General features: G+C 37.9%; 1 protein-coding gene across 2 annotated transcripts in view; it reads left to right on the top strand.

Moving 5' to 3' along the window:
- Positions 1-15,272, top strand: part of Cfap299 (cilia and flagella associated protein 299) — a 555,552-nt gene that overhangs the window by 188,625 nt on the left and 351,655 nt on the right. For both annotated transcript variants that reach the window (XM_055594487.1, XM_055594486.1), the window contains exon 3: positions 13,589-13,679. In XM_055594487.1, coding sequence (XP_055450462.1) covers positions 13,589-13,679 — 91 coding nt within the window. The remainder of the gene's footprint in view (positions 1-13,588; positions 13,680-15,272) is intronic.

Genomic DNA, 15,272 nt, shown 5'->3' with positions numbered 1-15,272 from the left:
GTTCCCCTTTCTCCACAACCTCTCCAGCATGTGTTGTCCCTTGAGTTTTTCATCTTGGCCATTCTGATGGGTGTAAGGTGAAATCTCAGGGTGGTTTTGATTTGCATTTCCCTAATGGCTAATGAGGTTGAGCATTTCTTTAAGTGCTTCTCTGCCATTCGATATTCCTCTACAGAGAATTCTCTCTTTAGCTCTGTTCCCCATTTTTTAAGTGGATTACTTGGTTTATTGCTTTTCAGCTTGTTTAGTTCTTTATATATATTGGATATGAGTCCTCTGTCAGATAGAGGGTTGGTGATGATTCTTTCCCAATCTGTAGGCAGTCGCTTTGTTTTGATGACGGTGTCCTTTGCTTTACAGAAGCTTTTCAATTTCATGAGGTCCCATTTATTGATTGTTGCTCTTAGAGCCTGTGCTGTTGGTGTTCTGTTCAGGAAGTTTTCTCCTGTACCAATGAGTTCTAGGGTATTCCCCACTTTTTTTTCTAGCCGATTTAATGTGTCTGGTTTTATGTTGAGGTCTTTGATCCACTTGGACTTCAGTTTTGTGCAGCGTGATAAGTATGGATCTATTTTCATTTTTCTACATGTAGACATCCAGTTGGACCAGCACCATTTGTTGAAGATGCTATCTTTTTTCCATTGTATGGTTTTGGCATCTTTGTCAAAAATCAGGTGTCCGTAAGTGTGTGGGTTTATTTCTGGATCTTCTGTTCGATTCCATTGATCCACCATTCTGTTTCTATGCCAGTACAATGCAGTTTTTATAACTGTTGCTCTATAGTACAGCTTGAGATCAGGGATGGAGATACATCCAGAAGATCTTTTATTGTAGAGGATTGTTTTAGCAATTCTCGGTTTCTTGTTATTCCATACGAAGTTGAGAATTTTTCTTTCCAGGTCTGTAAAGAATTGTGTTGACAATTTGATGGGAATTGCATTAAATCTGTAGATTGCTTTTGGTAAGATGGCCATTTTTACTATGTTAATCCTGCCAAGCCATGAGCATGGGAGATCTTTCCATCTTCTCATATTTTCCTCTAATTCTTTCTTCAGAGACTTGAAATTTATTGGGAAGAGGGACTGCCTCTGACATAATCTGATTGGCCTGCTCGTTGATCACTTCCCCCTGAGGGGGGAGCAGCCTTACCAGGCCACAGTAGAGGACAATGCAGCCACTTTTGATGAGAACTGATAGACTAAGATCAGAAAGAAGGAGAGGAGGACCTCCCCTATCAGTGGACTTGGGGAGTGGCATGCATGCAGAAAGGGGAGGGAGGGTGGGATCGGCAGGGGAGGAGGGAGGGGCTGATGGGGGGATACAAAATGAATAAAGTGTAATTAATAAAAAATTAAAAAAAAATACCAAGTATAGGAACAACATTTCAACACAAAACTTAAAGGTTATTTTTTTTTTCATGGCATTCATTTTTAATGTATGGCACCTCTAATGACAAAGCTAAGATTTCTTCTTATGTCTTATCTTTGCATTTTGTGTATGAGTAATATAGGTAACTATTAGTATTTTCAGATCATTTATTTAATTAAGATAAAATGATCTGTATCTCTCCAGGAAGTATCTAGGTACAAGTAGCCAAATAGTAGAAACTAGGTTTCTTTCCTGATACAGCAAAAGAAGCAAATTCTGTCTGAAATATCATTTAGTAAAGAGTATTATACATAACTGTCCTGAGTCAGAAATATGGCACTCTTTAACTGAACTCACATACATGTTGCTATAGCTGAAAAACTTAAATAGACCGCAGTTTTACCGAAGAGAAGAATGGCCTCAAATGGAAGTGAAAAAGAAAATATCCTTTTCCTCGTCCTGGTCTTTAAATACTTTCATGGTACAGAGGTGATTGTGTATCTCATCCTGACTAACTCAGCTGAAATTCTCAACTGGAATAGCATGCGTTATAATGATATTTATTAGAAATAAGTGGTTCATTTTATTATTTGGACTTCAGCTATATCCTCTGAGTATATCTTCTAATGCATCACCAAAGTATTAGAATGGCACAGAATACTGTCAAACTTGCAGAGACAAAATACATTAATAAAACAAGGAAATGTTTTGTTAACATGAAGGACCACTTCTCCGAGAGTCAAACGTATTTTCAATAAGTTTGCTATTGCACCCATAGTTATAAACTATATATGAATGGCTAGTTACGATTGATAGGGCCATGCATAAAAATAGAAATAGATTGAAATAAAATGTAACCTTCCACTTTCTACTTATTACTTGTGAAGAAAATTTATTTGGGCCATCCATAAGAAAAAACGTGCAACTGAAAAGATATTTTATTATATATAATTAAACATCTGTTCATGTTATATCTCTCTGTAGTACAAAGCTTAGCACTAAAAGCCCCATTGTTTTGTAGGTCAGGACCACAGAGAGGGATACCTAGTGTCATCTGTGGTAGCTGTGGCTAGAGGTCCACTTCAAAGATAGCATCTTCATTCACACTGTGAGTGTCTAATTACTCTGACTAGCCCCCCCCCCCCTTCAAATGACAACTCATTCACCTGTGCTTTTCTGTCTGGCTTGGGGTTTTCATAGCTTGGTAATTTCAAAATGGCTGCCTCTGTTACATGTGTGAACCAAAGAAAACATAACCAGAGTTTTCCTTTGTATTCCATCTTGGAATGTTACGAGATTTAAGGAGGTGAAGAAGGAAGGATAATTTTTATGACAGGTATAATGATGTTATCATGGTTCATAAATCTTGAACCTAAATGGTACCTATTTGTTTAGAAACAGTGTTTACCATAGTAAATAACTGGAGTCAACCAAATCAGTTATCAGTACTGAAGTGAGTGAATGATGATTTTCTAACAACGGAGTCCTATGTTGCTCAAGGAGGTGGTGGAGGAATGGCCTAGTAAGAGCAGGTTAGGCCATCGCAGTAATCCTTTGAAGAAAATATTTGAATTGTGGTCTTTTCCTATTTTTTTTTTTTTTTTTTTTTACATTCTGGCCACCATGAGGTAAACTGATTCTATCTTCTATGTGATCCCAGTCATCATATACTGGCCAAGGGAACCACCCAACCATGAGAGACATCAGTGAAGCTGCCCAACTCTGAGATGCATCACTGGAGCCTTTCAATGAAGAGAAGCATTGTAGGAGCCACCCAGTTCTGGAACACATCAATAGAACCATCCAACTGTGAGAAGCATCATGAAGCTATCTAGCTATAAGTGGCATCTTCTGAAACCAGAAAACAAAATAAACTCCTTCCCATTTTAGTTACTTATCTTGGATGTTTTGTTCCAGTAGTAAAAGCTGTCTCACACAATAACTGTAAATGTAAGACCTTTTCTAGCTAAGACACAGTCTTCTGGCCACTCACTGCAGGATGGGCTCTAGGCAAGAAGATCTGCAAAAAAACAACAAAAGAAACAAAACAAAACGAAAACAAAAACAAAAACCCTGACACTGTTTTCAATAAGCACATTCTCTTTGGAAACATTGGCCATTTTATTTTGAGATCATATTTGTTGTAATTCATTGAGTTGTTCCATTGGTATTTGTGGACTTCAGGATTTTGATACTTAGGAAAGGAAGTCTGTGATTGTCATGAGAGGGCCTCTCATACAGGGACTACAGCTGCCTACATAGCCCATCAGATTCTGAGATCCACAGTACATCTGCAGGGAGGCCATATTTCCTTCATGTTTCTGTGTCCAGTGGTTGAGTTTGGTGGGAAGTTTTGTCAGATTCTTTCTGGGAGCCCCTACTCTCTATTATCTATCCTTAGCTGAAAGTCTCATATGTGACTTTGCTGAAGGTTCTGTTGACATGCCAGATTACTTCTATCTCTGTATTTATCTGTCTTGATTCCTCCTTTTCATTATGTTGAGACATGGTCTCACAATGAATCCCAAGAAGGCCTTGAACTCTCCACATTCCTGCCTCAGGCTCCCAACTGGGTGATGACAGGCATTTGACACTGTGCCCAGTTCTACTTCCCTGATATCATACCTTATCTTACTCCATGACTTGCAGCCAGATTTATATCCCAATGCTGCAATTTTAATTTGCTGTAATGTTTTCTTTATTTTTACATTTTATTATCATATAGTAAAATCTTAGTTACATCTTAACTATAGAAAGTAATGGGTTTGCTATGAGATCTTCATAATGTATATGTTCTTTGACCACCTTCGCCCCCAATTAGCATTCTCTTCTCATGCCTCACTATTTTTGATCTTTGATAGTCTAAAAATAATTTTATTAAAACAACATAGATTGAAAGAACATCGTAAGGCAGACCTTGCTTTGAAAACATGATTAGAATGTGTTATACATAAAATGAATGCCATGACGTATTTATATATGTACATAATGTACTTTGATCATAGTCCCTTTTTTTTCTTGGTCCCCCTTCTGCCCTTACCTCTTCCCAACCAGACACCCTTATAATTTCATATCTCTTCCCCTTTTCTTCTGTAACCTATTAAGATTAATTAGGATTGTTTAAAGGAGCATGGGAACCTTACCAGTTGATATGCTACTGTAGAAAATGACTCTCCCACCCTCATTACCTGCAGTAGGAGGTCCCTGCAACCTCCCTCCCCCCTAACAGAGAGTTGGCGGACCCAGCCTTGTGAGTTGATGACAATTCTCCCTCAGCGGCCTGCATGGTGTCTTCCAGCACTGACGGCAAGGCTGCAGGGAGGAACCTTCTAGCCTAGTTCTATCTTGGCTCCTCTAGGCTCTTAGACTAATACATGTAGCATTTTCAGTGATAGAGTCTTATTATGTTATTATGTTGTTCCCGTGGAAACTCATGACATTGCTCATAACCTGTATTGTTTTGGGAACTTGGTTGTTCTTGGTTAACAGCTCACAGGGAGCCATCCCATCCCTGGAACTGGGATTTTCATGTAATGACCCATGTCTTCTGGGAATAGCTTTATCCAACTTTATGAGCTGCCTCTGTTCAAAGTGCATCAAACCTTTCTGTTACAGTTATTTCTATATAAAGGTGTTTGTTTCTCTCTTAACCTAGCTATCACACAAATAATTGAGACTATAATTCTTTTTTAATAATTACTTCACAGCACAAGAACTGAGCAGTTATTACTCAATCCTTAACACTCTAAAGTAATCTGATTTCCTCCCAGTATACATCCCAGAATATTTTCATTTTATAGCTTTCCTGTTGAGTTCTTTGTCCAGGTGTTAACTGGTTGAATCCCCTGGCAGAATCCCCTACTTCCTCTTCTAACTCCTCCTCCTCTGCCTGACAGGATGTCCAGCCCTATTTTCTCCCTTGCTCAGTGATTGGCTGTAGGCTGCTTTATTGACATATCAGGGGAGCATTGGAGAGCAGAATTTATACACTTATTAAGATGGGATTCTCAGAAGGCTTGCAACCAGATATGGGGGAGTCATATTTGTATTACACAATAGCCGTATCCTATGCCTTTCTAATAATTTTTTAACTGCCCTTATCTCCAAATTCCCATGCTAATCTTTCTTGTTTTAGACTGTTCCTTTTCCTATCCATATATTCAGACACCTTGTTTCTAATGCAAGACAGCCCCCTTTTGCCCAAGCAGTTGTGAAAAATGCCCTGACGGACTCCCTCTTTGCCTGCTGGAATTCCACCATATCAGTTTTTCCATCCCCACATGTGGGCACTTTAAAATATTCAAGAAGCACACACAGACTATATAAAGATGCTGAGCCTCAAGGCAACCATTTGCTTGTGTCATTCGCTTGAGGCACTACAATGTACCAATCTTAGTGTTCTGTGGGGGTGATTGATGGACTTTCTCAGATAGCCTAGAAACAGGCATGCCAAACTGGAGGTTGCTTTTTTGAATCTGTGCTTTCATGGTATGAATAGAACCAACCTCTATAGTCCCAACTTTCCTTGCTTAAAGATAAAATGAATTTTTTACAATACTTTTACTCATCTATTGTTTTAAAATTTACTCTCTTCAAAATTCTAAACTACAGTATAGAGAGGCTTGATTATAGATTTAAGTAAGTATTATATAGTTAGAAATATGAAATGTAGGCTGTATCATAGTTCACGGGCTTAAAAGAAATCAAAACACCTCGGAGAAAGTAGTAAATTGCAATCTTACTTAGACCGGAATGACGATTGTTATTGACTAAGTTTCCATGTAGAACCCAAGGTTAATGCTGTAAATCTCATCCCCTACATTTTAACTGGCTTCTTCCAGTGGACTCTTTTTGCTTTTAATCATGTAAAGAAAGGGGACTACAGTACCAGAGCAACGTTTAGTCAGTGAGATGCAGGTTTAGAGCTGAATGCCAACTGATGAAAACCAAGTTACTCAATCTCATTGGGTCTCACTTCATTTGATGGAAAAAGAAGTATGTTCTCTTTAAGCTTTGATTTGTGAATAAGTGAAAGTGTTTGTAACTGCACTCAACAGCTAAAAAGAATTATTATTCACATTCTAATAGATTGGACACCAGATTTGGTTTAATAATTATTAGGACCTTTGTATGGAAATACATCTTAATGATTAATCTAAATCTGCTTATTTTAACACACCAGATTTTACATTTAAAATCACAAGACATCTAATAAAAAAGTCACAATTACTAGAATTGTTTAAGTGAAGTCTTAAGCACTAAACTCTCCAAAATAAGTTTCTTCTTTATTTTTCCATGCTCTTCCCTTTTGTTATTTATTCCTCTTCAAGTGATAATTATGTGTGTGTCTATGATACGATGTGTAAACAACATACTTAACCTTTAAAACCAGTAGCTCAGTTGTCGAGAATTAAAAATATGTTTATAGTCTTTCATGCCAGATAATATAAATGCTTTCAGCTAATGATTAAACACAGTCAGTAAAAATTAACTCGTCCGCATATAACTTTTTGCCCATTTGAACACACAGTTGCTTGTAAACAGAGATGAGGTATTTGCCTTTATAAAACTCAACCCTAAGATTTTGTAACATACCCACTTCTTCTTGAGGAAGTAAATTCCTTTGTGATATTTATTTAAGCAAAGTTTCTCAGGTCACTGACTGTTAAAAAAAAAAAAACCTAGTTATTTAAGTGTATCATGTGTTAAACTCATAAGAACTTCCCAACACACCCTCTATGCTAATTTTCTGTTCTGATGAGGAGTTGCAGGCTCTCAGTCTTCAGGTGTGATAGGAACCATCTGCCGTGTAATTTTTTTTCTCTTCTGTATATAGCTTCATAACTACAGACCCTTATACTTCCTCTGTACAATATTATTAATTCTGCTTTTAATACTGTGTTACTGTTTTCACAAGTTGTAGAGTAGGAAGGAGCTTAGAGATTACTTAACCTACCATGGAACCCAGGTTCGAAAAGCATGGTGACTCAAATTAATTGGGAGATGTAATATTTCAGTTTAATTTTTGTTATCTCATGTATCCACTTAAGATATTTAACTGTAGGCTGTGAAAAATAAGTTAAGCAATACTTTCCCGGAAAATCTTTAAAATATTAATATTCAATATGAAGTTAAAATTTAGTTTGGTTTCTCAACCAATCATAAAATACCTATTCCCCCAAATAGGGAAGAAGTTTTAGGTAGTGAATTAACTGTTAACATTCATGGCCATATTGTACCAGCAGCCGTATCTTGCAACACTAGTTGTTCTGCAGTTCATAGAGTTCATAGCTGGGTAAGACAGTTGAAGACATTTTCTCCTCAGCAGTCTGTCTCATAACTTCTAATACTATGGAAGCCAGTCATCAGGAAGGAAGCTTCTTGGTCAGTACTGACTTGGGTATGATGTCTTTAACAATGGGATTTTTTACCACTTATTCTGATAAGCAATCAAGAGCAATGGTAATTGCTGAATCGATTTAGGAGTCCCCTGAGATGAACTTTTTTTGATGAGATGTTGAGGGTGGGTGGGTAGGAAGGTAGAATAGATCTGGAAGCATTGGGTGGAATATAGTCAAAAATACAGTTTATGAAACTGTCAAAAATTATTAAAAATAGAAAAACAAACTTGACAGTAGATAAAATAAAATATAATTTTTTTTCAGTCCAATTTTAAAAAAGTTCAAGTGAGATTAATATAGGCTGTGTTACTGTCCTGGTAGCAAGAACTCCTCTGCTTTCTTCTTTGTTTTTATTTAGTACTTCCTAGTTATTCCGACATATCCGTGTTAAAACCTTACGCTTTAGCAAGAGATTCAGTCCTGAAAGACTTCTACTAGTAAACTGTCCCCACCAATCTGGTCTCATGCAGTTTTATGCCTAACACACCTGGGATAGTTCTTGTCCTTCTTCGCAGTCTCACAAATATCCAGCCCCAGAAAGAATAACAACAAAACAGTTGCTGTCTTAGTTAGGGAGTTAGGGCTTTATTGCTGTGAGGCGACACCGTGATCACAGCAACTCTTATAAAGGAAAACATTTAATTGGGGTTGGCCTTCAGTTTCAGAGGTTTAGTCCATTGTCATCATGGTAGGAAGCACAGCGGTGTGCAGGCAGACACCGTGCTGGAGAAGGAGCTGAGATTTCTACATCTTGATCCACATGGAACAGAAGGAGACTACCACACTAGACCTACCTTGTACATATGGGACCTCAAAGCCCTCCTTCTCTGTGACACACTTCCTCTCACGAGGCCACACCTCCTAATAGTGCCATTCCCTATGGGCCAAGCATTGAAACACATGAGTCTATGAAGCCTACACCTATTCAAACCACCACAGTTGCAAAATGTGTTATCAAGTGGATTACTTACACTAAGTATTATGAGTACAAATACATTATATATGTATAAATATAATGTATAAATATAGTTCATATTATATTTATATATACATTTCACATATATATCCTATAAAAAGTAAGCTTGAACAGTGCATTGAAACTGGTGATGATTGCTATATGTTGTGTTGTAAGACAGAGGTTGGTGATCAAACTGGACTTTAAAATAACATGTACAATTCTGAGGGTTTACAATTAAATAAAACATGACAAAGAGGCAATAAAAGTAAACTTCCCATATAGAAGCTTGGGAATTCTGGAATGTCTTTGAGCAAGAATTGGACCTATTCCTTTCTTAATTTAAATTTTCTTATTGGTATATATTATTTATACACACTGCTGGGTTTCATGAAGAATTTTATTTATCAAATTATATCATGTGTTCTGACTACTTTTACTCCCTAGATCATCCTTTGTTCTCACCTCCCACTTCTCCTCTACTAGTTTGACTACATATGTAGACAGTTCTCAGAAGATGAAGTATTAATGGAAAATAAGTGTGTGAGCCATCCTGAGCCATCCGGGAAGTGAAAATTAAACCCACACTGAGATTTCATCTTATCCTTGTAAGAATGGTGCATAAGGAAAACAAATAGCAACCAATGCTCGTCAGCTTATGAGGGAAATGAGACCCTTATATATCTCTGGTGGGATTTATTAGCCCAACCACTGTGAAAACCATGGAGTATCTTAACTGGATAGCCATTTTATAAATTTTATGTTTTCTTTATGAGTAATAGTTACTCGTAAAATAGTTAACTCTAATAAGTTAAGTTAAAAATACAACTTATCAGAAAAGCACTGTTATTACAGATTCAAAGACAAAGTTGAGGTTGTTACAGTGTTCTTAGAAATAACTCGTTATAAACCACCCATTGGGATTGGGTGGTTTGTTTCTGTAATATCATCTTGTTAGTTCTGACTGATGGACTTGCAAGAAAAACTGTTAAAGCTTCACAGACAGTTTCTAGTACACTGTATTAACATTTTTTTTTCTGTTACATTTGTCTTCATTCAAATCAAGCTTGGATAGTCATGTTGGTGAGACCCTATGGCATAGCTTCTCACATTAGTAGGAGACAAGCTCCCACAGCAAACTCCTTGATTCTCTGGCTCTTGCAGTCCTTTCACTCCTATTTGATTGGTTGGTTATTCTTTATGTGTGGTGTTTGTGTGTGTAGTGTTTGTGTGTGTGTGTGTGTGTGTGTGTGTGTGTGGTGTGTGTGGTGTGTGTGGTGTGTGGTGTGTGTGTTTGTGTGTTACCACCAAAGCATGTAGATCAGAAGACGGCTTTGAGGAGTTATTTTTTTTTTCCTTGCATTCTGTGGGTCCTAGAGAATGAACTCAGGTTGTCAGGCTTGGCTGCAAATGCCTTTACCTGTTGATCAGTCTCACAGGTCCCATCTTACCTGTTAAATTCAAAGATCTGTCTTTTCCTGCTTAGCCTCCCCTCACCCCTGCTTTAATCCAATCTTTCTCCTCTCCAGCTGGAGCTTTATAACAGCCCCTTTGTGAATTCTTCTAATGTTGTTCTTTTCTACCTACATTTCTCAAAGCTGCTAAATATTCTTTCTAATTTGACTGTCTTATTTTGTTGCGTAAAATTGGTGTGGTTTAACACTTTTATGAAGCCCAGAAGCCTCTCTGAACGATATTACAGCTTTGTGGTTATAACGAGTTTTAGAATAACCTTAATAACCATAAAGCCTACAAAATGGTATCATTTCACCTCTCCCTGAGTGGGCATTCTTACCAGGCCACAGAGGAAGACAATGCAGCAATCCTGAATGGAGACCTGATAGGTAGGGTCAGATGGATGGGAAGGAGGACCTCCCCTCTCTTTGGTCTAGGGGTGGGTCATGAAAGAAGAAGTGGGAAGAAGGGTGGGATTGGGAGGGGTCAAGGGAGTAGACTACAGTTGGTATACAAAGTGAATTAATTGTAATTAATAAAAAGGTATTAAAAAACCCCAAATGGTATCATTTATTAATGTTCTGTGGTTTCTACCCCCTTTTTTTGCATTTACTTTCTGACTGCCTTGACATTACCTGAGGTTACCTTAAAGCCTTACCCCTGCATTCTTTGCAATTACAAGGACTTTTCTCCCTTCCCAGCCCCACAATGACTCACAGGCTTATCATTCATCCTCCAGTTTAAGCAGAACTAGTGCAAGTGTAAATGTTCTTCCTTGATAGGACAGAATATTTTCTCATGAACCTCTCTGATACTCTGTCCACATTTCTGCTGATAGTTATCACTGCTGCGATTATCTATGTTCCTTCATGTAACCACAGGCAAGCTGGGGGCAGTAACTGGGACTTACTTTTCTCTGTTCCCTAATAAAGCTTCTGATTAAAAATAGAAACACAATAAAATATATGTGTTGAGTATTTAAAAAATTGTCATGCGAACACAAAGATTATTTTTTCACTGAACATTATTCAACTTATTTTTCACTATTTCGTTCAATGTTGCAACGATGATCTTTCTTTATAAAACTTCAAAAATTATTTTAACTGTTGTGTATGGCTGTTTTGGCTGCCTGTATATATATATGTGTGTGTGTGTGTGTGTGTGTGTGTGTGTGTGTGTGCACGCAGTATGAGTACCTAATGCCTATGGAGGCTAAAAGGCATCAGTCTACTATGGATTTACAGGTGCCTATGAGCCACCGTGTAGGTGCCGGGAATTGAACCAGGGTCCTCTGCAAGAGTGCAAATCCTCTTAACAGCTAAGGTATCTCACCAGCCCTCTGTGATCATTTCTTTCTTTCATTTGTAGCGTTTTTTACTTATTTTATGATAAGAAGCTCTTCTAGTAGTTTTACTCACCAAGAGGGGTAAAGTTTTCAGTGGGGTATCAGTCAGATTTCTAGTTTTATATGTCATAAGAGTGTATTGTTTTCAGCATCGGGGTCTTACTGTCAAGTTATGTAGGGTAAAAAATAAATTACATTGTCCTGTAATGTTTGAGATGTCTATGTTGAGCTCTTTGACAACTTTTAAAAAGATATGATCTAGTCCTAGTTGTGGGAATTTTATTGGTACAATATGACATGTAGCTGACTCTAGCCTATCAGGTCTCATCAGGACTGAATGCATTGTCTTCCTCTGTGGCCTGGTAAGGCTGCTCTCCCATTGATTTTAGCCATGCTGATGGGTGTAAGGTAAAATCTCAGGGTCGTTTTGATTTGTATTTCCCTGATGACTAAGGACATTGTGCATATCTTTAAGTGTTTCTCTGCCATTTGATATTCCTCTATTGAGAATTCTCTGCTTGGTTCCGTACCACATTTTTAAATTGGATTACTTGATTTGTTGCTTTTTAACTTCTTGAGTTCTTTATATATTCTGGATATTAGCCCTCTGTCAGATATAGGGTTGGTGAAGATCTTTTCCCAGTCTGTAGGCTGTCGATTTGTTCTGATGACAGTGTTCTTTGCTTTACAGAAACTTTTCAGTTTCATGAGGTCTCATTTATTAATTGTTGATCTTAGAGCCTGTGCTGTTGGTGTTCTATTTAGGAAGTTGTCTCCTGTGCCAATGAGAATGGCTAAGATCAAAAACTCAAGTAACAACACATGCTGGAGAGGATGTGGAGAAAGGGGGATTCTCCTCAATTGCTGGTGGGAATGTAATCTTATGCAACTACTTTGGAAATCAATCTGGCACTCTCTCAGACAATTAGGAATAGTGCTACCTCAAGATGCAGCTATACCACTCCTAGGCATATTTCCAAAATATGGGCAAGTATACAACAAGGACATTTGCTCAACCATGTTCATAGCAGCTTTATTTGTAATATTCAGAATCTGGAAAGAGCCCAGATGCCCCTCAGTTGAGGAATGGACATAGAAATTGTGGTACATTTATACAATGGAATACCACTCATCAATTAAAAACAAGGAAATCATGAAATTTGCAGGCAAATGGTGGGAACTAGTTAAAATTATCATGAGTGAGGTAACCCAGAAACATAAAGACACACATGGTATATACTCACTTATAAGTGTATATTAGACATATAATATAGGATAAACATATTAAAATCTGTACACCTAAAGAAGCTAAGCAAGAAGGAAGACCCTGGGTAAGATGCTCAATTTTCATTCAGAAAGACAAACAGGATGGACATTGGAAAAGTGAGAAAACAGGGAACAGGTCGGAAGCCTACTACAGAGGGCCTCTGAAAGACTCTTTCTAACAGGGTATCAAAGCACATGCTGAGACTCATAGCCAAAGTTTGGGCAGGTGCAGGAAATCTTATGAAAGAAGGGAAAGATGAAAAACTGGAGGGGACAGGAGCTCCAAAAGGAAAGCAAGAGAACCAAAAAATTCTGGGCGCATGGATCTTTTCTGAGACTGACACTCCAACCAAGGACCATGCAGGGAGATAACTCAGAACCCCTGCAGCTCAGAACCCATGGCAGCTCAGTGTCCAAGTGGGTTCCCTGGTAAGGGGAATAGGGACTGTCTCTGACATGAACTCAGTGGCTGGCTCTCTGATCACCTCCCCCTGATGGGGGAGCAGCCTTACCAGGCCACAAAAGAAAACAATGCAGCCAGTCCTGATGAGACCTGATAGACTAGGATCAGATGGAAGGGGAGAAGGACCTTCCCTATCAGTGGACTGGGGGGGGGGGGGAGAGGCATGAGAGGAAAAGAGGGAGGGAGGGATTTGGAAGGAGATAAGGGAGGAGCCTATTGCTGGGATACAAAGTGAATAAATTATAATAAATACATTAATTAAAAAAACAAATATTTCAAAAACATGTTTTTAAGTCTGAGAAACCAAGTATGATTTTTGTAATGTGTTTTTACAGGACACTCGCAAGCGCTGGTAAGGAGCTGCATGATAACTTTCTGAAGGCCCTAGCAATGAGAGAAGAAGATAATCGCAATGGTAAAGTGAGTGTAAGTACATTTTACCACAAAATTAAAGTGGTGTTCAAGCACACAGTTAATATGGATGATATATCCCGGAATATCTTCCATAAAAAGCAGTTTATGTACAGGCAAGAGAGAAGGCACAGTAGGTGAAGGTGCTTGCTCTGAAGATCAGCAGGACCCGCGTGATGGAAAGGGGGAGCTGCCTAGCTGGAACTGTCCTCTCATCTCCCCTGCATGCTCAGCACCTGTGCACCCTGCCCCCCCCCCAATAAGTAAATGTGATATGATACACCATGGGTATTAGATATGGCTGCATTTGTGTATTGTGTTAGTCGTGTGTGGATTTTCTTTTTATTATCATTTATGTTTAGAATAGTAGCAAAATTGTGAAAAAAAATAAGATTCTGACCATGTTTAATGAGAAAAACGAACGTACTTTGCAGGCTTGTTGCTTTCTCCCATTTGTGTCGATTCCACGTCAAATAGTCCACCTTCTTCTCATCCCATCCCCTATGACCTCCTAGTTCATTAACACACTGATTTTAAGATTTTGCTTGGTGTTGTTTCCAAGAGCTGCCTGAAGGATGCTTCTGTGGTCTCACTTACAGCCCTCCACTGGAGATGATATTGAAACCACACAATAGAAAGATGTAATTTTGAACCATCCAAGGAGACCATGCTTCTGTTTTATTAAAACGTGTGCCAGTTTGTAAGGGCAATGATCCCCCATATTATTCAGAAGAAATATTTACTTTAAGTCATTGTATATTATTAATTACAACAGTCTTTATAAGTCTTATGAATATAAAGTTTAGATTATAAATAGAAGTCTCTGTTATAAACAAGTTATTAAAAGAGAAATACTCATACTGAAATGGCCATGACTGAATTAGAGAAAATTAACAAAAATAGTGTAAAGGAAAATTTATAGCCAATGAAAACTGCAAAAAGTATTTTACTTTACCAATATTCTCTCAGGAAAAAATATAATTTCCTTGACTATCATGCCTACTGGTAATTTCACATGTGGACAAAACCCTCAGTGTATCATGGATGGAGTGGAAGAATATTAGTCATGTTCTGATTAGAAAACAGAATTTAATCTAGGCTTGAAGTAGAGCAAGAGGTTCTTCTAAACATCTAAGGAGAGCTTTTCCAAAAGTGAGGTAGAAATATAAATAGAAACTCGGCTTGAAGCAGTCATGTACATTACAATAGAAAAGTTATGAGTTTGTCTGATTCTTAACCAAAGTATTATCTAGAAGGGAGAAAGAAATGCAGAAAAATGTGTTGTCACAGCAGGCCTTGTTATGGACTCTTGGGAGGAGCCATTCTCAGTGGTTCTCAATACCACATAGACTGGAAAGGTACACATTGTATTTGTTCCATTCTGATAGATTTTCAAAATCGACATGAATGAATTTTCCCTATAATAAGGAAATACACAGCAGATTCTCTAGGGCCAAAAAATATAGACCACAGCTAGACAATAGAACGAGTAAGCAAAGCCAACTTTGAGTACCTTAACCCCACTTTTTTTTTCAGATTTTATTATTGATTTTAATGTGTGTGTGTGTGTGTGTGTGTGTGTGTGTGTGTGTGTGTGTGTGTGTGTGT

The sequence above is a fragment of the Psammomys obesus genome, unplaced genomic scaffold, assembly GCF_907164565.1.
Source record: "Psammomys obesus unplaced genomic scaffold, mPsaObe1.curated_primary_1811, whole genome shotgun sequence".
Lineage (NCBI taxonomy): Eukaryota > Metazoa > Chordata > Mammalia > Rodentia > Muridae > Psammomys > Psammomys obesus.
The sequence above is the reverse complement of the archived record's forward strand: the minus strand, read 5'-3'. Positions and strand labels throughout refer to the sequence as shown.